This window comes from Vulpes vulpes, chromosome 2 (assembly GCF_048418805.1).
Source record: "Vulpes vulpes isolate BD-2025 chromosome 2, VulVul3, whole genome shotgun sequence".
NCBI classification, from domain to species: domain Eukaryota; kingdom Metazoa; phylum Chordata; class Mammalia; order Carnivora; family Canidae; genus Vulpes; species Vulpes vulpes.
This window is the reverse complement of record NC_132781.1, coordinates 161,310,752-161,331,047: the sequence shown is the minus strand read 5'-3', so window position 1 is coordinate 161,331,047 and position 20,296 is coordinate 161,310,752. Positions and strand designations below refer to the sequence as shown.

Sequence of the window (20,296 nt, the reverse complement as noted above, 5' to 3'; positions counted from 1 at the left end):
CAGGGGCCACCTGGCACAAGGCGGGCTCCAGGAGGGAAGGCGACGCTGCGGTGCAGGTGGCCCCCCTTTGCTGTCCCCTTTGCTGTCCCCGGCCCGCCAGTGCAGTAATCCTGCAGGGAAATAGCTCCGGGATTCCGAGGAGGAGGCCAGGGGACACCCGCCTTTCTGTGAGGTCCTTGAGCTGCCACTCCTCGCCCCAGATCTCAAGGAAGGCGGGTCAGTTTATTCTGGGGTTTCTTCCCCTGGCAGCCTCCAGCCCCATCCCGAGGTTGAGAACTTCAGACAGGTGATCTCCCGAGGTCTGTGATTCCGTGGTTTATTGTGTGTGCAGCGTACAATGGTATGGTCCTCCCGTGTTCCCTTCCACCCCCCAGCCATCCCCTAAGAGCCCCAGAATGGCAGGGGTGAGAGGCCGCCCTATGGAACACCGACCCAAAAGGTGCAGAAGAAAGAAGCAGGCCTGGCCCCTTGCCCCAGGGGGCCTCAACCACTGTGAACCACCCCTACTCCCACCCCTCCTTCTGTAGGTTGGAGATGGAGCCAGTGTCACTGGGGGTATCTGGGGTTTCCCCAGATGAAGGCTGACCTGAGGTCCCTGCCCTGGGCTGGAGACTAGGAGGGAACTGGGTCGGGGGCTCTCCCTATGATCCAGGCACCCTCCAGCAGGAAGGTGTGGGGCAGGGTGCACAGGCCATGAGAGGCAGAATGAGGGGAACTACTCTCCAGTGCTGGGAAGGGTGGAGGCAGTTTGAGAGCAGCTTTCAAGGCCTGGGTTCAAATCCAACCTTTAATGAGTGAGCCTGGCATTCAACAGCTCAGAGACTCAGTTTCCCCAGTAATAAAAAAAATCTAATTTTAGGGTACTCTGAATTCAGCCTCAACTAACAGTAATCCTCAGTACTTGAAGGACATGGCAATGTGCACATTTGTGTACTATACACACACCCAGCCTATAGATTCATTGATTAAAGAGGGGAAGGGTGGGAGAGGTGACTGGTGCAGGGGAAGGGTGAGGAGAAGCTAGGGTCCAACCCTGAAGGCTCAAGGCCCCATCCGTGCTGTCTCTCCCACCCCAGCTGGATGACTTGTCTGCAGTGGGGGCAGCCCGGGAGCCCAGGTGTCTGGGTGTGAGGAGGCACCGGCCCCACCCCCGGCTGGGCCCAGCCTAAGGGCACAAGCACGTACCAGAGAGCAGGAGTGTTGTACCATTTATCACAAAGCAGCTCTATTGGAAAAACCCCATCTATATACAGACGTTGTGTGGCCCTGCCCTGGCACAGCTGGTGGGGGGGGCACCAGGTAGGCAGGTGGCCTGGCAGCTGGCCCGGGGCTCAGGGAATGGCAGAGGGGACACTTCCCACCGTGGCTGTCCTCTCTGACTTCTCTGTCCCGCTTGGATCAGCGCCTAATATCTGCCTCTGTCTCCCCTGCTCCCCTTGGCCAAGGGAGTCCCAGGTCCCTGTCCCCTCTGCCCCTGCCCTGCAAAGACTCCAGAAATCAGAGGATTTGTCCATCTGTCTGTCCTGCAGATTATTTCCTTGCCCCAGTTCCTTTCCCCAAAGTGGGTTCTCCGGGAACTCCCTTTCCTATCTCAATCCCTTTATTCTGGATTAAGTGAAAGAGAATCTAGAATCTGGGGGCCACAGGTGAGGCAAAAGGATCCCCAGCCTGCCCTGGAGAGCAGGAGGCCTCAGTTTAGGGGGATGACCAACCTCAGGGCCTGGAATTTGAGCTGAGATGTCCTGCAAGCTGTCATGAGGGTGAGGAAACTTCTCTGGCACGCCAGTGGGGGAGTCTAGGGGGAGTGGGAGGGGACGGGGAGGGGGAGGCCCTCAGATTTTAATCTCCGTCCTGAAGGTCTGCTGGACGTGCTCCGTGTGCGGGTGGCGCCGGGCCCGGATGGTGAGGCTGCCATCCTCCCTCAGGGCAGAGGTCACCGAAGTGGGGTCCACGTCCTCGGGCAGCTGGCACTTGTGAGCGAAGGTGTTCATGACGGTGCCGTCAGCTGCCAGCTGGGGAAGGGGTGACGGGTCAAGGCAGGATGCTCCCCACCCCTGTCCAGCTCCTGTCAGGCCACCGCCCTTTCTTCCTAATCTTACCCCAGCCAGGCCCCTACATGCCAGGGCCAGGGGGTTCTAGGTGCAGGTGCAGAGGGGCTGGCCAGGGTGGCGGCGGCCGGGACAGCTATAGAAGTGCCCAGGGGAACTCCAGTGCTTCCGAGGGGTAGGCAGGGGGCTGGGTGGGGCTGCTCAGAGAAGGAGGGGCTCCTTGGCAGAATCAGGAGCTCCCGAGCAACAGAGAGAAGGCAGCATGGAGCAGGGCCGTGCCCTCTTGAGTGCCCAGGCACATCCAATGTCCACCGCGTGGGCTGGACGGGCGGCCCCTCCCCTGTGGCTTGGGCAGCACACGGTGTCCGGAGGAGCCTGGTGGCTGAGTCACTGGCGGGGGTTGCAGGGCTGGCACGTGCTGCCCACTGGTTCTGGTGCCCACAGTCCTGGGCTTCCCTGGCAGAGGCATCGGGGGTATCCAGCCTCCCGTGCTCGGGAGAGAAAGCCAGGCCAGGGAGGGTCTGGAGGGAGCCTTGGACAGACCCTCCCTGACGGGCAGCTGTGGCCGTGGCCCTCTGGGGACAGCACCCCTGTTCAGGCCAGGCCACACCCTCCTCCCCAGTAGAGGCCTCCTGGCAGTCGGTGCTCAGGGACCCCAGTGACCCAGTGACCCTGAGACCCGTGAGTGGAGGGAGTGTGGGGTCTGGACTGTGTCTGATTTTGGCCCGCAGGGCCCCTGCCCGGCCTCCGGTGGGGTTCAAGGATCCCACGATGGGGGCTGAACCTCTGGGTGGAGGAGGGAAGATGGGCTTGAAGGGTGTAACTTGGGGGAGCTCTTTCCCCAGCTTTCCAGGTGAGTGCCCTATGGACCCACATGCCTGCCAGGAACGCTATCCCCACTCAGCTTCCATCCCCATCCTCTCAGCCTGCCCCTCACCTCACCTCACCTCCTCAGGTGCTCTCTGCCTGTGTCCCCCCACCCCCTTCCCTTTCCCTGAGGCTCCCACAGCTGCCCTTAGCTCCCGGAGAAAGGATCTCAGTGCCGTGGGGCAGGGAGAGGGGGGCAGTGTCCCTCTGTAACAGGAGCAAGGTCTCCAGATTGCCCTGGGAGGTTGGGGGGGCAAGAGTCAGGGTCTGGGGTCTCAGCATGGTGCATAGGAGTGGGGATGCGAGCAGAGGGTACGGGGTGGAACCGGGGTCCAGGCAGGGTGGGCAGGCTCACCTTCTCAGCCCGCACCTCGATGTGGTTGTTGGAGGTGGTGACAATGATGTCTTCAGGTGAGAAGTCACTCACGTCCACTGCAAACTCATAGGCGTCCCCGAGGGTCTTGATGTTGCCCGGGCCCCCGGGACGGGCTGTGGGGAAGGCTGAGCTCAGCGCTGGGCAGACCTGCATCTAGAGCCCGGGTTTCAGGCTCCTCTGGGGCCCCGCCCTTGCCCTCGCCTCACCTCCTGCAGCCCACCTTTCCCGCGACGGGGACAGGGATGGGGCCTGACCCAGCACAGGTGAGATGAGTGATGCAGGCCCGGAGGCGGGGTGGGGTGGGGTGGGGTGGGGTGGGGTGGGTGGGGTGCCTCCCTCCCCATCCAGTCCTCCAGGGCTCCAGCGAGGACCTGGCCACGGCCCCTGTGTGGCCTTTGGCATCACAGCTGGCCCCCTGGGTCACAACCGTTCCCTGGAGGCCAGCCTGTTCTTGTGGCCACATCTGTCTCTGTGGCCGCATCTGTTCTGGTGGCCGCACACGGCTACGGTCGTGCAGCTGGGCAGCCATGTGCAGGGGGGCCCCGGAGCAGGTGTCCCCTACCTGTACGTCTCCCCTCAGAGCCCTGACAACTTGCCTGGGAAGGCCAGGGGCTCCGAGTGGGGCCGCATGAAGCTGCCAAAATCCTCGGAAAACATGCTCAGGGCTTTCTCCATGGGCGGGTCCTGGGCAGGGAGGGCTCGGGAGGCGGAGGAGGACGAGGACGAGGACGAGGATGAGGACGAGGACGAGGAGGAGTGGAAGCTTCTCTCCGCTCTGAAGGTGGAGGAGGTCCTGTGGCTCATCCACGGGCGGGCGGCCGGGCCCTGGCCAGGGGGCAGGGGGACAGGAGAGGGTGTGGGCAGCAGGCTCCGGGGAGCGTGCCGGGCCCCGATTGCCGGCGCTTTATAAGGCCCGACGTCCAGGGCTCGGGGCCAGCCCCTTGTCTCCTAGCTAAATTTAGGCCTCGCCTGGGCCGGGAGGGGGCTGGAAATCCTCTCCGGTGAGGCGGCCCTGCTGACAGTCCAGCACACGCGGCGGCTGAGCTCACAGCCCAGCATTCCAGGCCGATAACTCCAGCGCGGGGCCTCCGCAGCCTGTCCCCCAGCACTCAGACCCCGTGCCTGCCCCAGGACCCCGTGTGTGTGTGTGTGTGTGTGTGTGTGTGTGTGTGTGTGTGGTGCCTCTGCCTCCCCCATCAGCCTGGGGCTCTCTAAGGACTGTGCCTCCCCCATCAGACTGCAAGCTTCTTGAGGATAGGGTTTTCTGTTTCCTGTCCCCTCTCCCCCAAAGTTCCAGTCCTGGTAAGAGGGGATCTAGGTGGCGGGCAGTCAGGTTGGCGGGGGTCCAAGCCCCTGGCCCCGGGGGACAGCAGGAGACCCAAGGTCAGGAGGTAGGGGAGGGTGGAGGATCCCCACCCCTTGGACCCCTGCGTGAGGTGAGAGACTCCTTCCCTCAGGGCAGATAATGTTTACCCCCATCTCTTAGGAAAGACGGAGACAACCCTGGGGGGGGTAGAATGTGCAGCTGTCCCCCTGCCCGCTCCCACGGGGACCCAGATTCCGTGCTCGCCCTCACCCCACGCTCAGGACATTTGGGGGCCCCAGAGGAGGATGCTGGCGGCCCTTGGCCGGGGTGGGAGTGGGGTCAGGACTCAGGGGAGGACAGCAGATCATTTGATAATTGTCCTTAAAAGTCTAGAAGGTTACGTTGCTGGGGACTGTCTGTGTGACCTCCAGCCCAATGGAGGTGCTCAGGGGCTGTGGCCGCGGGATTCAGCGAGAGGTAAAGGAGATCTCCCCGGGCCGCTAGTCCAGCTCCCACCTCCGGAGCGCCTCCTGGCTGTGAGCTTTGCAGCCCGGCCCATCCCGTCCCCACACACCTCTGGGAAAAGAGGTGTTGTTCCCATTTTACAGGCAGGGAAGTGGAGCCTCACCGAGAGGAGGGGGCTTGCACATGGGTAAGTGGGGGAGCTGGGATTGGGACCCCGTAGGTCTGATTCAAAGCCCTCCCGGAGGCTGGGTGCCATGGGCGGTGGGGTTTCTGTTCTCTCCAAATCCTGCCTTTCCTGCCCAGACCGGCTGATTCCTCTTCCACCACGGAGGCCTCCGTGATTGCTGCAGCCACACAGGGGCTCCAGCCCGTATGCCCACCCCAGCACCTGGCACTGTGACATGGTCTTCCTGGGTCTGTGACTTCTCTGCCATGTCCTCACTCCCCCATCCGATTGGAGTGACTCCCCCTGGTGTAGGGGTCCGCCCATCCCCCCATTAGATTAGAGGCTTCTGAAGGTGGGGACTGTTTTTCTTTTCTCTGCCTCCCACAGAACACCACTCTCGGGGGGTGGGCTCCATCTAGGGGTAATTACTGGTGCCCGTGGACTGTGGGGTGGGGGCAGGAGCTGAGTGGTCACCGGAGCAAGAGGGGTCTGTCATTCTGGTGAGGTTCTTGCTGGGCCCGTGTCACCCATCTTGGCCAAGGGGTTCCAGTAGGGCTGCCAGGAAGTTACCAGCATGAGGCAAGATGGAAAGAGGGTAGGGGCGGGGTGGGGGGCCATGAGGCCTCCCGCCCGCCAGGGAAACAGGAGCCAGTGGCTAAATGCAGACACAGTGTCATGGTGCTAAGGGCCTGAGTCACTGCTCCTGGACGTCAGATCCCGTTACCCACCCCCGCCCACCGTTCCTCCTCCCCTTCCTCCTATCCCTGAGGCATCGCCCATAAATGTACTGGATCTACTGACCTCAGTGGCCAGGAAGGACCTCCAAAGGTCATCAGGGCCATCCCCCTGTCTCTGGGCATGCTCTCCCTCCAGATCACAGGGATGATCCACTGCCTTGAATCTCAAACCTGCCAGGGCATCCCAGTCACCTGGGGGATCTTTTAACAAATGCAGACTCATCCCTCTGCATCCCAAGATTCTGATTTGGGATCTTGGGAAGGGACTAAGTATCTGTTCCCCTCAGCTCCCCACACAGCCAGCCCACAGGCCCGTGTTTGGAAACTGCCCATCATTCAGCAGATATTTACTGAACACTTACTATGTGGGGGGCACCGTTCTAGGCTCTGGGGGAGTCATGATGAATGACCGATGAGGAGCCATGACTCCCTGGTGCTCCCAGGGCTGGGAGTGAGGGTGTGGACATCCAGCAGCAGCCGGCCAGCTGATGCTGGCTGTGGGACTGTAGCCTACAGCTGCCTGGAGCCAGAGGCTGGGGTTTGGGATGTCAACAGTTATCCTGTTACTGTACACGGTCACCAGGTTGGGGTGGCAAGGCGACAGTGGGCCCCGCCCCGCCTCCTACTGCATACACACATGCGCCTATTTTGGATGGACCTGGCTGGGCATCGAGGGTCAGAGAGTGGCTCGGGGTCCCAGGATTTTAACAAGCCACTGAAGGGCCATCATGATTTTCAGAGAGGAGCTTTGTCTGGGGGGAGGGAGAGAGCACAGTTATCCCAAATCTTTCCAAAAGTGACATCAGACCCAAATCATCTGCTTTGTGCCCAAACCCTTGTCCTGACTGATTAAAGCCACAGGGCCCGTAGGAGCTCTGGGGAGGGGAATAGCCAGACAGTCTAGGTATGGGTCCAGCCTCTTCTGTGTGACTTTAGGTCAGTCACTATACCTCTCTGACCCTCTGTCACCTGCCCAATGGTGATCCTACCCTTGACTCACAAGGAGGATGGGGTGGGAGGGTGAACTGTGCTGCAGATACAAAGGGCCTGGCGTGTGGCTGGCACATAACCTGTGCGTGCTCCCTCACCCTCATGCCCTCACTCCTACCCTCTGCTGGGGCGGGCTGTCTGTGGCATTTACTCAGAAGCGCCCTGGTTTGAGAGGTAGTTCTCTGAGACTTGGGGGGCTGGCCATGAGGGTTGAGATCAAGTTCCTCCCCAGGCCCCAAATTACTGCCCCTGCTCCAGCTCATCGGTCCCCTCCCCACCTCTGAGCAAGGTGGGCAGTGCAGCAGTGCGCAGGCTCTGGAGTCTGGCAAACCCTTCGGGGACTCTAGTTTCTTTAAAATGGGATAATAATGGGACGCCTGGGTAGCTCAGTAGTTGAGCGTCTGCTTTTGGTTCAGGTTGTGATCCCGGGGTCCTGGGATCGAGGCCCAATTGGGCTCCCTCCAGGGAGCCTGCTTCTCCCTCTGCCTGTGTCTCTGCCTCTCTCTGTGTGTCTCTCCCTTTTCTGCTTTTTCAGACCCCTTCCATGTCCAGCTCTGAGAATCCAGGGCCGTGATACTCAGCCCCCGTGGATGACCCCTGCCATGTGCAGGAGCCTCTCCCTCCCATGTCCCCACCCTGCGGCGTGGTTGAGTGCCACCCTCTGCGGGGCTCCCCTGGGTTCTGGGGAGCTCCGGCTCCTGGTCCCCCTTGGCTGTTCTGGCCTGCATGGCTCAACCGGCCTGGGCAGTTCTGGTTGGTTTGTCAAGGACATTCTTAATGGCCAGGGTAAACCCCGGCAGGGCGGGGAGGGGGGCCCCCCCGGGATGCTGATTGGTGGAGCACATACCTGTTCAGGTGCACCTGGGCTGCCGGCAGAGGCGTCTGTTAGAGGAGGGCCGGCTGGAGCCACAGCAGGGCCGACGGACAGAGGTGAGGGGCTGCCGGGTGTGGAGCTGGGCCTGGATTTGGGTGGAACCTGCCAGCGCCAGGGCAGGCAGGGCAGGGGCAGGAGCTGGGGGGGCTGGGAGCCAGCACCTCGTTATAGCCCTCATGGGCTGTTCTCCTGGGTCTGCTGTACACCTGCCTCTGTGGCCTGAGCAGAGGAGAGGGGGCACAGGGGTGCAAATGGGGAGTCAGAGCAGTTCATGGGGACCCTGCAGTGTGAGGGACTCTGAGGGGCAAGGGGATTGCTCTGAGCAGTGGAAGCAGCCAAGTGTGCCAGGAGGATAGGAAGTGGTGTCCACAGCAGGGGGAAGTGAGTTCTGAGGCTTGGGATCCTGTCCTGATCGATCTGCTACTGGACACAGAGGACACAGGAACCCCGGCCCCCACCCTGCACCCTAACACACATATGCGCACCCTCAGTGACACCCCCTTAGTGATGAGGACGCATCGGACCTATGTCCGCTCCTGATAACTCCACACACACCTGCACTCAGGAAAACACCTCTGTTTATGTAGGAAGTAGCAGTGTGGGGAGGGCCATGTGGCAGAGTAAGGGCATTGGAGCAGCTTACCAAGGGTCTGTCTGTCTGTCCCCTCAGGGACCCCATGGAAGAGCTGGTGGGGCTGCGTGAGGGCTCCTCGGGGAGCCCCGTGAGTCTTCGGGAGCTCTGGGGCCCGTGTCCCCGCATCCGCCGAAGCATTCGAGGTGAGAGCTAGGTCCTCTCCCCATGGAAGACCCCTCAGGACATCACCCCTACCCAGACCCCACCTCCCTCACCCGCCTTGAAACCCGAGAGCTGCCCTGCCTCCATGTGCCCACCATCTCCGGGTGGCAGGGAGGGAAGGGACCTGTCTGCCTGTCCATCGGCCTGTGGGTCTAGATGTCTGCTCTCTGCCTTTGGGGAAAGTAGCCCCAAAGCCTGATGGCTGTGCTAGGGGCCTTGCTCGGGGCCCAGTGGGTACAGCCTGGCCTGACCAGCACGGCCTGTAGGATAGGCCCACAGGTCTGGAGACAAGGAGGGGTCCTGCTAGACTCCTGTTCTCGAAGCTGTGCCCTGCGGAGACGGAGACGCTGGAGGAAGCTGTAGCTCGCAGCACACCCTCCCCCTCCCCAGCCGGCCAGTTCAATCTTCCATGAGCCTTCAGTGCGGAGTGGGGTGGGGAGGGTGCACAGGTCAAAGGTCCCCTAGCAGGACCCATAGGCCTGTCACCTTCACTTGCCACGACTCCTGCTTCGCCCCTCCTGCGCAGAGCCCCTTCTCAGCTGCCCTGGACCTGACCCCGTGGCCATAGGCCCACACTGGGGCCTGAGCAGGCCTCCGGGGAAGGGGCTGTCCGTGCCCCGTCCCCAGCCCTGGGCTGTGACCCAGTGTCCCTGCCCTCAGGTGGCCTGGAGTGGCTGAAGCAGAAGCTGTTCCGAGTTGGGGAGGACTGGTACTTCCTGATGACCCTCGGGGTGCTCATGGCTCTGATCAGCTACACCATGAACTTTGCTATCGGGCGTGTGGTCCGAGGTAACCCCTCCCTGACACGCACACCTGCTCTGGACACAAAGTCTCACGCACGCTCTCGGGATGCCACATGGGCCGCCAGGTGCATCGCGGGTGGAGGAGGGCTCGGGGTAGGGAGGAGGCCTGGGGCTGGTCCAGGCTTTGCTCTTGGCTTGCTGTGTCGTCCTGGAGAGGCTCCTGCGCCTCTCTGGGCCTCAGTTTCCTCATCGGCACAATGAACAAGAGAGACCTGAATGTTCCCAAGAGCCCTTCTTCCTCTGAGCTCTGTGCCTACCTCTTCCTGCTGCCCCTGTTCCTTCTCCCGCCTCCCTCCTTGCTCTCAGCTCAGTAACTCGGGGGGAGGGCACTTACTTAGACCCCCAGACACAGAACTTCCTTTTCCCATGCTTCAGCGAGCTCTCTCCACCCTGAGATCTCCCGGGAATGGGGGTCACGGGGCAGGAAGGTTCTAACACTCCCCCGGTAGACTTGCTCAGGTGCCATCAGGAGGACCTGCTGCGCACCATGCCCCGGACATCATTTGAGGGCTTTCTCACAAAGACCCTGTGAGGAGGTCCCACCACTAGCCTATTGGACAGATGAGGAAACAGGCTCATAGAGGTTAAGTCACATGCGCAAAGTCATCCAGTAGGTAGTGGCAGCCGCAGGATCTGGATCCAGGGTCCTATTCCTGCCTCCATCTGGGCATCTGCCACTTGCGGGGTGGCCCTGGGCCTCCCCTCTTTGAGCCTCCATTTCCTGGTCAGTGGACACCTGAGGGCCGCAGAGCCTATGACGGCTCGCTGACTCCCTGGTGTCCCCAGCACACAAGTGGCTATACCGGGAGATTGGGGACAGCCACCTGCTCCGGTATCTCTCCTGGACCGTGTACCCTGTGGCCCTGGTCTCCTTCTCCTCCGGCTTCTCCCAGAGCATCACACCCTTCTCCGGAGGTGAGCCATTTGTCGTGGTGCCCAACCGCGGTGCCTGGTGCCAGAGCCTTTTCATATCCCTCTGGGCTTCTGGGGGGAGGCAGGAAGCAGTGACCCCATTTCACAGCCAGAGAAGCCAGCCTCAGAAGAGTCACGCTGCTTGCCCCAGAGTCACACCGTGAGAAGGCCAGGTCTTGACTCTTGGGTCGCTGCTGGCCCTACTTCCTTTGCGAGGGCGCCTCTGAGCCGCGACAGGGAGCATTGGTGACAGGCTATCCAGGGAGGGGTTCCCGGGGGCGCTCAGCTCCCCCAGGCCTCTCAGCTCTGCCTCCAGCTCCAGGCCAGCACTGGGGAGCTCCAGGGGTGCATCCAGGGGTGGCCTGAGATCCTACCCCGGGTTCCCCCCATTGTGCCATAGCCCCCCAGCTGTACCAGGGGCTCAGCTGGAATGACACAGGCAGCTCCTGTCCCCTCTCTGACCCTCAGCTGCCCCATGTGCAAATGAGATCACGTACCCTAACTCAGGGTTTGGAGGGCCTGACACGATCATGATGCGAAACATTTTGGGCAGGGTGAAATATTAAGAGTTTAATCTAGGCACTGTCCCTGCTCTTCTCCCTGCACATCCCCTGCCAAGGTTCCGGAATCCCAGAGCTGAAGACTATCCTGTCAGGCGTGGTGTTGGAGGACTACCTGGATATCAAGAATTTCGGGGCCAAGGTGGCGGGCCTCACCTGCACCCTGGCCACGGGCAGCACCATCTTCCTGGGCAAAGTGGTATGGGCAGAGGCGAGAGCACCCCCACCCCGCCCTGCCCTCTCTGCCTTCTCCCCCGGCCCCGCAGAAGCTGAGTCACTGGGGAGGACTCAGGCCAGTGCCTGCCTTCAGGGGTTCAGACCTGGGGACGAGGCAGGCTGGGTCCCCAGAGTGTGACGAGAGAGCTGGGGAGACGGAGGGCAAGGGAGCCATGAGCAGCCGTGTAGGTCTGGATGAGGCTCCCTCTGCACACCCCCCAGCCCTGGGCCCCAAAGGGGGGAGCACGGGCTCTGACTCCCGACCAGAGGCGAGTCCCGTGCCCTGTGCCCACATCTCCCCTGGCAGGGCCCCTTCGTGCACCTGTCTGTGATGATCGCTGCCTACCTGGGCCGTGTGCACATCAAGACGATTGGGGAGTCTGAGGTAATGGGGACAGAGGGCCCCCCCTTGGAGGAACGAGAGGGAGGGAAGGGTGGGGGTTGACTCTGAGCCCCAGACTCGGGATCCCCCCAGAACAAGAGTAAGCAGAACGAGATGCTGGTGGCAGCGGCAGCGGTGGGCGTGGCCACGGTGTTTGCAGCACCCTTCAGTGGTGAGACCCTGCCTCCCGCCCCTCCCTTGCACCCCGGGGCCCCCACGCCCCTCCTGCCCCCTGGCCTGCGGATCGCCCCACTCATTCCTTTGTCCAGCTGAGAGCCCTGGAGGAGGGGTGGGCGCTAATTCAGGTCTCGGTTCTTCCTGCAAGTCCTTTGAGGGCACAGCCACCCCAGGGTGGGGTGGAGGTGGGTGTCAGGACGCCTCCGGGTTACATCAGGCAGACTTGGGGTTGAGGTCCAGCTCCCCCGTGTCACCCTGGCCCAGTGAGTTCAGCTCTCTGAGCCTCGTCTTCTTGTCTGTGAAATGGGGATAATTGGCCCCCGCCACGGGGCTGCTGGAGGGATTGAGACGGCCCAGGAGGGCACATCCAGGTGTGCTCTCTGGGCTCCTGCCTGCCCTCCCTCACTCCGCTCAGGCCCAAAAAGGGGGTGGGGGTAGCCCCGTCTGTGCAGGGCTGTAGGGGAACAGGACCGGAGGGGAGGGCGCAGGGATGGATGGAGTGGGGCTCTGTCTAAGCTCCGCATCGCCTTCAGGCGTCCTGTTCAGCATTGAGGTCATGTCTTCCCACTTCTCCGTCTGGGATTACTGGAGGGGCTTCTTCGCTGCCACCTGCGGGGCCTTCATGTTCCGCCTCCTGGCCGTCTTCAACAGCGAGCAGGGTGCGTCCCCCGCAGACCGCCTGACCCGTACTGGGCGTGGAAGGGCAGGGGCCCCGAGAGTACAGGGGGGCAGAGGGGAACAAGGCGACAAGGGCTGGTTGTTGGGGCCTTGAATGCCAGGTAAGGGTATTCGGGGCAGAACTTAGCACCCCCTCCACACTCCTGCTTGTTAAGTCTGGGACTTGGGTTTGGCTGGGGTCGGGCCACGGGCCCTGACCATTGCCCTCCTTCCCCAGAGACCATCACCTCCCTCTACAAGACCAATTTCAGGGTGGATGTCCCCTTTGACCTGCCAGAGATCTTCTTTTTTGTGGCATTGGGGTGAGTGAGCGCCTTGGGCCCCTTGGAAGCCCAGCTGGGGGCCGCTCTGGTTCCTGGGACGGGCTCTGGACTCACCCTCCCTCCGCAGGGCCATCTGTGGTATCCTGAGCTGTGCTTACCTCTTCTGTCAGAGAACATTCCTTGGTTTTGTCAAGACCAACCGGGTCACCTCCAAGCTGCTGGCTACCAGGTGGGCTCTGGGCAGGGACTGGGGACCTCTCAGGGAGGATGACACCCCCAGCCTCCTGAGCCCACAGCTCCCACTCTCTGACTGTGCTGTCATCCTCCTGTGGAGCCCCCGAGCCTTCCTAGTCCACACCCCACTCATGAAGCCCTTACACCCCCTAACACTCCACAATCACTGCCCCCCAGGCTTGTGGAGCTACCAGCCCCTCCATGTGCTCCCCAGTCCCCGAGTCCTTCGTCGCAGGCTTGCAGCCCGCACGAAGCCCTACTCTCCCACACACCCTGCAGCCCTAATCGAGCCCTGCTCCTCCCCAAACTTTGCCTGCCCCCTGACATTGGCATCTGCCCAGGCTGCCATGCATGGCTCCCCATGGCCTACCGGGGCTCCATCCCCAACTCTCCAATCAGCCAGGTTGGGGGGGGGCGGGCTGACCCCCTACAGGCTTCTTCCCCTGGGAGGGGAGGGGGGCTGGCCTGTGTCCCCCCCTCCGGTTTCTGCCTCAGTGCGGCCCTTGGTGTGGGGGGGCCTGCTCCTGCCTGGTGCCCCCTCCATGGGGTGGGGGAAGAAGAGGGCTGGTCCGGAGCTTACCCTCCACCCCCCGCCCCACAGCAAACCTCTGTATTCCGCCCTGGCGGCCTTGGTTCTGGCCTCCATCACCTACCCCCCTGGCGTGGGCCGATTCCTGGCCTCTCGGGTAAGGGGCGCTGGGCTGGGGCGGCAGGAGTGGGGAGCCCCCATCGGTTACCCACACTGTGCCCGGCATCTCGCTTCATCTGTAAGGCGAAGCCTGTGGGGCATCCTCACGTTCCAGATGAGGACACTGCAGCCCCGGGCAGGGGGGAGGAGGGGCGGGGGCGGAGGGTCAGAGCCCTTCCCAAGGAGGGAAGTAGCAGAGGAGGCTTTGAGGCGGGCTCGGGGTGTGGGGTGGCAGGAAGGCTGCAGGGTTCCGGCCCGTCCCCCGCACCAGCTGTCCATGAGGGAGCATCTGGACTCACTGTTCGACAACCACTCGTGGGCGCTGATGACCAGGAACTCATCCCCGCCCTGGCCCCAGGAGCTCGACCCCCAGAACCTGTGGTTTGAATGGTACCACCCGCGCTTCACCATCTTTGGGACCCTCGCCTTCTTTCTGGTTATGAAGGTGGGTGCCGGGGCCCCCGGGGTTGTGCAGAGTGGAGGCCGGCCTTGGACGGGGTGGGGAGCCGTGCCTCCCATTGCGTGGGCGCCCGGGCCTTCCACCCAGGCTGCCTGACCTGCCTCCGGCCAGCTCTGACCGGGCCAAGTGGCTGGGGTTCCGAGCCTCGGTTTCCTCATCTTTCAAATGGGAGAGTCGCTGTGCCTACCTCAAAGGGAAGGTTGAAAGGCAAGAAAGGAAAGCCCTTGGCGAGGTGCCAGGCACACAGCAGGCTCTTTGTCAGGGTCAGTGCCCGGCCTGGACAGCCTCCTCCCTGGGCAAGTGCCCCGTCCCCTGGCCATCCCCCTCTCGGCCGCTCTCGTCCAGTTGCCTCTAACCTCTGCCGCTCCCGCAGTTCTGGATGCTGATTCTGGCCACCACCATCCCGATGCCCGCTGGGTACTTCATGCCCATATTCATCTTCGGTGAGTCTGGGGTTCCCAGGGTCTGCGATGATCAGGGTTACTGGGCCATGGCTCCTGGCTCTCTCCCTCCCCCCCACCCCGTCAGATGGTACTGACGCTGGTCCCCAGGAACGGAGGGGTGTGGGGATCGCATCAGCCTGGCTCCCCCACCTCCCTCTGTCTGTGGCCAGGAGCTGCCATCGGGCGCCTCATAGGGGAGGCCCTCGCTCTCGCCTTCCCCGAGGGCATCGTGGCCGGAGGGGTCACCAACCCCATCATGCCTGGGGGGTACGCCCTGGCAGGTGAGTGGGCTGGGTCCGCCCCCCAGAGAAGGCAGACTTTGGGGGGCTGAGGGGCAGAGCACGGGGAGGTCACTGAGCCTCCCGATGGGTCCCCTGCCCGAGCCCCCTCCCCTGAGCCCCCGTTATTCCCTCCAGCTCCCGTCTTGTCCCTGGTTTCCCATCCTGTCCCTCACACGCCCCCCCTCCCCGAGCCCAGGCCCCAGGGCACCTCCAGCAGTGGACAGGTCCCCCCAGCGTGAGGCCCCCTGCCCTCCGCGTGAGGCTGGCCCCTGGCCTAAGCCACCCACCCTGGCTCTGCCCCTGGCAGGGGCTGCGGCCTTCTCGGGGGCCGTGACCCACACCATCTCCACGGCGCTGCTGGCCTTCGAGCTGACAGGCCAGATCGTACACGCACTGCCCGTGTTGATGGCCGTGCTGGCGGCCAACGCCATCGCCCAGAGCTGCCAGCCCTCCTTCTACGACGGCACCATCATCGTCAAGAAGCTGCCGTACCTTCCATGGATCCGAGGCCGAAAAATCAGGTGAGAGGAGCCCACGTTGCGCTGGCTGATGGGGGTGAAGGCCTCCCTGCTCCCCGCAGAAAACCGCACTGTGGTGGACCTTGGACATGGGGGGGGGCCTGGAAGGGGCCAGCACACAGCCACGTCGTCTCCACTCTCTCCAGCTCCCTGCATGCCCCTGGGCAAGTGCTTGGCCCCCTGGGCCTCAGTGTCTCATTGGTCATCAGTCTGTCTACACAACAGGACAGCTGTTGCCTGTTTGCTGGACACTGGGGCACAGAGAGGTGCCGCACCTTGCCCCCCGTCACAGAGTCAGCACCAGATCTGGGAGGTCCCCTCCTCTCTCCCACTCCTGCTCTGCTGTCCTTGCTGGGACGTTGGGGACTGGAATCAGGCTCTGGAATCCCACTTGGCCAGACAGGACGAGAGCCGCCTGTTCCCGGAGAAGCAGGACTAAGAGGCTCTGAGAGTCTCAGGTCCCAGGCCCAGCTCCAAGCATGTGCAAGCCGTCACCTTGGTGCACACCTTAGTTTCTCCATCTGTAAAATGGGAGTGGCGGATCCAGTGATTTTCAAACTTTAAAGCTTTCTTTTCCTCTTTTGCCATAAAACTTTTCTTCAAACAAAACTCTCCAGGGAAGGCTGCTGAGTAAAACAGACCGGAGCGGAGCCGGTCTTGGGGGTGATAGGGGTTCGGGGGTTGGGAATCCAGAGCCAGGCCATGGGTGAGCTGTCCCCAAGTTCCTCCCCACCTTGGGGTTCCAGGAGCTGCTCATCCTAGGACTCTCTCAGCGCCTGCCCACACCCAAGAACTGGCCCCACCAGGTACCCCTGCCTCATCCTGAGGTCCGGAGATCCCCTCGCTCCAGGACCTGAGGGGAGCACCCGTCTGCCTGCAGCTCCCACCGTGTGATTGTGGAGCACTTCATGAACCGTACCATCACCACGCTGGCCAAGGACACGCCGCTGGAGGAAGTGGCCAGGATCGTGACCTCCACAGACACGGCCAAGTTCTTCCTGGTGGAGAGCACAGGTGCCCAGCAGGAAGGGGGGAGCACGGGTAGGGAGGGGACATTCCCTCTACCTTTGTCTTTGGCCTTCGAGGGTCAGGTCCAGGAAGGGGGAAGCAGGGCACTGGACCTGCTAGTCACCTGCATCTGAACCTTATCTCTGCAACGGTGCACCTGTGGGCAGGTCATTTCACCTTTCTGAGCCTCAGTTTCCTCACTGGTAAAATGGAGACAATGACCTCCAACTTGGGGTGGTCGACGTGTTTAAAAGAGATGAGAGGAGGCTTGTAAGGCACTCCATGGGTAGCTTTAGGAATTCTAGAAGCCAGGCCTGGTGTGCTTGGGAGTGGGGGTAAAATGATGGGAACATGAGGTGTCGAAAGACTCCTTACCTGGGCCTCCCCTTCAAGCATTCCTCAGCTAACTCACATCTCCTGAAACCCTGTTGCCATGAGAAAAATGTCTTTTTAAAGAAAAATGAATGGGTGCTTTTGTGGAAAGGACACACAAGCTGAATCTCGGGGAACTATCTAGCGAGAGCCTCATTTCTCCATTGGGACAAGTACAATAAGAATAAGAAAGATTTGGGTGCAGGGAGGCAGCCATGTCCACTCAGGGCCGCTGTCAGCCCACATGTGCAAGGTACACACTTGGCAGGCATAGAACAGCTGGATTTTGAGTCCTACTCATCCTTTGGGCAGTTACCTTGCTCAGTGAGCAACCTGCCCAACCGTATGGGTTACCCCTCATACCTCCTCCCCCTCAAGAGGCCATAAAGCCATTTATGAGCAGCAGAACCGTGGGCAAACCCTGTAAGCTCCCTGAAGCGCAGTTTCCCCACTTGGGAAATAGAGACCAACATGGAGTTGTCAGAGGTTCTCATCCCAAATGCCAGGCCCTCTCCCCACTCAGATTGGGATACCGTTAACATTATCCCACAGAATACACCAAATATGCCATTTTGGAAATATTTGCGTATGGATGACTCCTCCACGAGGCTTGACCTCCTGGAACAAAGACAAAATTGGCCTCTAAGACAAAGTCTGCTTCTACCCTTAGAGCCACAGGAAGCAAAGAGCTCCCCAACCAGCACAGGCCCAGGCTATGGGACCCCGATGCTCACCAAGAAATTGTTGTTGTTGTTTTTTAACGGGAGAGCATCTCTACGTCTAGCTGTGAGGTTTTGATTTTACCTGACAAGAAGGAAAAATGCCAGGCTGCCCCCTCAAAACCTGCCGACTCCGGCGATAGCCCGGAGTGAGGCTTGCCAAGCCCTCAGCCCACAGTAGGACCTCAGAGCGTGATGGCCTTCGGGGCCACTTCCACCGGGCTGAGACGCATGTGAAATTTTTTTGTGGGAAATGAGGGGCAAAGCCCAGGCCTGACGCATGGATGTCTTCATGCAGTGTCCCAAACCCGCTCCTGCCTTGAGACTCTGCTGCATGGGGAATCAGGGTGGGCAGGTGACCTCTCGGCCCCCTGGCAGCCTTACCCAGCCGCCCTCAATTACCCCACCTCCACACCAGAAGCTCAGTGGCCTTGGGCAGGATGATTAACCTCCCCGTGTCTCTGAGCCTCAGCTTCCTCTTCTGTAAAATCTGCGGCAATAGCTCCCGACCCAGAGGGCTGCTGTAGGTTCCTGAGGGACATGGGAATGCCTGGTACGGTTCTTGGCACATAGTCGCTGCCCAGTAAATGTGTCTTCTTCCTAATGTGGCTCTCTCCCTCTCCACTTGTGCAGAGTCTCAGATCCTGGTGGGCACGGTGGGAAGGGCCCACTTGGTGCAGGCACTCCAGGCTGAGTCACCTTCCTGGGCTTTAGGACACCAGGTGAGTACCCGTGTGGGGTGTCAGGATGGGGAGTGGTGAGCAGGGGAGTGAGGGGGACGCCTCGGGGAAGGGTGGTTTGAGAGGGACAGCCTGGAGGAGGCAGAGGCTGGCCCAGGGCCCCATAATCCTTCCCCCACCCCCAGCGGTGTCTCCAGGACATCTTGGCAGGGGGCTGTCCCCTGGAGCCAGTGACCCTGCAGCTGACCCCGGAGACCTCTCTGCACCAGGTAATGGGTTCGGGCAGACAAGGACAGTGGGATAAAGGGGAAGAGCCCAAGAGGGGAATTTAGGGTCTAGCTTTCTTGGCACCCTGTGGCTCTCTGGGTCTGTATCCTCATCTGTAGAATGAGCAGAGTGGTCCTTGTCCTCTCTGTCCCTCATTCCTAGGGATCTTGGGATGATGCAAAGACTAGGGAGGAGGGAGAGCTTGGGTGGAGAGAGACAGTAGTTAAAAATATGTTTTTGCATATGAGGGCCCATGTGGGTCTCAATTTCAGGTCTCCTACATTCTCCCTGTGTGATCCATGTGGGCAGATTACCTGGTCACTCCGAATGCTGATCCCTCCCTACCCTGCACAACAGGGGCTTTGGCACATGGGGTTGGGAGGGGCACAAGCAGGTTGAGGACCGTGCAGGTGGCCTCAGCTCCTCTGTGGAGCCCGATGATCTCCCTAAAGAAACCGGTCCTGTCCATTGGTCCCTCGTGTGGACTCTGGAGACCCCAGGTGGCCGCAGAGGACATTGCGGGCCCAGGTCCGTTACTACACCCCGCCCCTTTCCCAGGCTCTAAGACAGGGGCGTGGGGACAGAGCCCCGGCTGGAGCCTCCACCTCGGCTCACAGCCCTGGGCGTGGGAGATACTGAAACCAGGGGTGTGGACTGAGCACCACTCGTCCTCTGACGTTTGCTGACCACTCCTCCTCCAGGCACACAACCTCTTTGAGCTGTTGAACCTTCAGTCCCTCCCTGTGACGTCTCTGGGCAGAGCTGTGGGCTCCGTGTCTTGGGTGGAGGTACGAGGGCCCCAGGGTCAGAGCCAGGCAGAGGAGCCATCCTTCAGCAGGTGGGGTGGCCGTGTTGGGGGGGACACCAGTATCCTCCCATCCAAATTTAGAGAGGCCTCCTTGGATTCTGACGAGCCCCACTTTTTGGCCTAGAGTGCCTGGCCGTGGTTTTGTGGCCCCCGGCCAGCCCCGCCATTCCCTGGGCCTAAATGATCCCATCTGTGCAGTGGGGAGGCCCTGGCTTTAACATCTACCCCCGAATCAACCCTGAGGGCAGCCAGACAATGCTGGAATCCCCACTCTCAGCCTCCCCTACACCCTCCCTCGCCCAAACTCCTCTTTCTCTGTTCTAGTTGAAGAAAGCAATTTCTAACCTGACAAACCCGCCAGCCCCAAAGTGAGCCAGCCCAGCAAGATGAAACAGGGTGGCCCGGCCCCCTGGTGAAGGAGATGGGGCAGGGACCCTGCGCCTCCTCCCCCATCACCACAGCCCCTCCCCTCCAGCCCGGCTCAGCTCCTCCTCGGGGAAGCAGGCAGCGCTCACCATGCTCCATCCTGGGTGGCACGAAGCGCTCCATCCCGCAAAGGACAAATCCCACCCTGGACCGAGCAGGATGTGAGACCGCAGAAAGCCAGTGGACACTGGGTGCTCATTGAAGAGTCACCAAGTCCACAGTGAAGACATTGGTGTACGGCTGTCACCGAGGGTGGGCACAGATGCCCTGTGAGGGCTGTGGGACTCCCAACCAGAGGCTCCGGAGAAAAATAAAGCTGGTTCCCGGAGCTGTAGATCCTCTTTCAGCTCTGAGGGTGTGGACCGATGTGTGCGGGCCCTGGGCGAGCTCTTGGGGCCCCCTGGTGGCCACGTAGGCATCGCAGGCCTGGGACCCTGGCTTCCCACGGCTGGCCTGTGCCCCCTCCGTGGCTGGGAGACAGGGTAGGAGACCAGGCCCCCCACCAGGTCTTACGCTGCTTGTCCTCACGTATAGGAAGGACCTTCTGGGCCCCAGTGGCTCAGCAGTTTAGCGCCACCTTTGGCCCAGGGCCTGATCCTGGAGACCCGGGATCGAGTCCCTTGTTGGGCTCCCTGCATGGAGCCTGCTTCTCCCTCTGCCTGTGTCTCTGCCTCTCTCTCTGTCTGTCTCTCAAAAATGAATAAATAAAATCTTTAAAAAAAAAAAAAAAGAAGGACCTTCACCCAAGCAACAGCTCACCTGACGGCCGAGCAAGG

General features: G+C 61.4%; 2 protein-coding genes across 2 annotated transcripts; one reads left to right on the top strand and one right to left on the bottom strand.

Annotated features, from left to right (window-relative positions):
* Positions 1 to 302: 302 nt before the first annotated feature.
* On the bottom strand, positions 303 to 5,860 carry HSPB7 (heat shock protein family B (small) member 7). Its single transcript, XM_072751107.1, has 3 exons — positions 3,888 to 5,860; positions 3,271 to 3,404; positions 303 to 2,012 (listed from the first exon to the last, which is right to left on the bottom strand). The coding sequence occupies exons 1-3, from the start codon at positions 4,093 to 4,095 to the stop codon at positions 1,833 to 1,835; spliced, it is 522 nt and encodes a 173-aa protein (XP_072607208.1). The 5' UTR covers positions 4,096 to 5,860; the 3' UTR covers positions 303 to 1,832.
* A 1,924-nt stretch (positions 5,861 to 7,784) lies between these two features.
* On the top strand, positions 7,785 to 20,250 carry LOC112929782 (chloride channel protein ClC-Ka). Its single transcript, XM_026011980.2, has 20 exons — positions 7,785 to 7,885; positions 8,500 to 8,606; positions 9,286 to 9,414; positions 10,215 to 10,343; positions 10,960 to 11,099; positions 11,424 to 11,501; positions 11,592 to 11,670; positions 12,209 to 12,334; positions 12,571 to 12,655; positions 12,744 to 12,845; positions 13,452 to 13,536; positions 13,810 to 13,983; positions 14,372 to 14,441; positions 14,612 to 14,722; positions 15,030 to 15,243; positions 16,121 to 16,254; positions 17,973 to 18,061; positions 18,205 to 18,288; positions 18,988 to 19,074; positions 19,419 to 20,250. The coding sequence occupies exons 2-20, from the start codon at positions 8,507 to 8,509 to the stop codon at positions 19,464 to 19,466; spliced, it is 2,064 nt and encodes a 687-aa protein (XP_025867765.2). The 5' UTR covers positions 7,785 to 7,885; positions 8,500 to 8,506; the 3' UTR covers positions 19,467 to 20,250.
* The last annotated feature ends 46 nt before the right edge of the window (positions 20,251 to 20,296 follow it).

What these genes read in the sequence shown, in the direction of transcription:
- HSPB7 (XM_072751107.1), bottom strand. Translation starts at nt 4,095, where the DNA reads ATGAGCCACAGGACCTCCTCCACCTTCAGAGCGGAGAGAAGCTTCCAC. An exon ending in GGAGCCCCTGGCCTTCCCAG is followed by an intron (nt 3,405 to 3,887) that starts GCAAGTTGTCAG and finishes CCTTCCCCACAG; the next exon opens with CCCGTCCCGGGGGCCCGGGC. An exon ending in TCGAGGTGCGGGCTGAGAAG is followed by an intron (nt 2,013 to 3,270) that starts GTGAGCCTGCCC and finishes CCCCTTCCCCAG; the next exon opens with CTGGCAGCTGACGGCACCGT.
- LOC112929782 (XM_026011980.2), top strand. Translation starts at nt 8,507, where the DNA reads ATGGAAGAGCTGGTGGGGCTGCGTGAGGGCTCCTCGGGGAGCCCCGTG. An exon ending in TCCAAGCTGCTGGCTACCAG is followed by an intron (nt 12,846 to 13,451) that starts GTGGGCTCTGGG and finishes CCCGCCCCACAG; the next exon opens with CAAACCTCTGTATTCCGCCC. An exon ending in GCTCCGTGTCTTGGGTGGAG is followed by an intron (nt 19,075 to 19,418) that starts GTACGAGGGCCC and finishes TCTCTGTTCTAG; the next exon opens with TTGAAGAAAGCAATTTCTAA.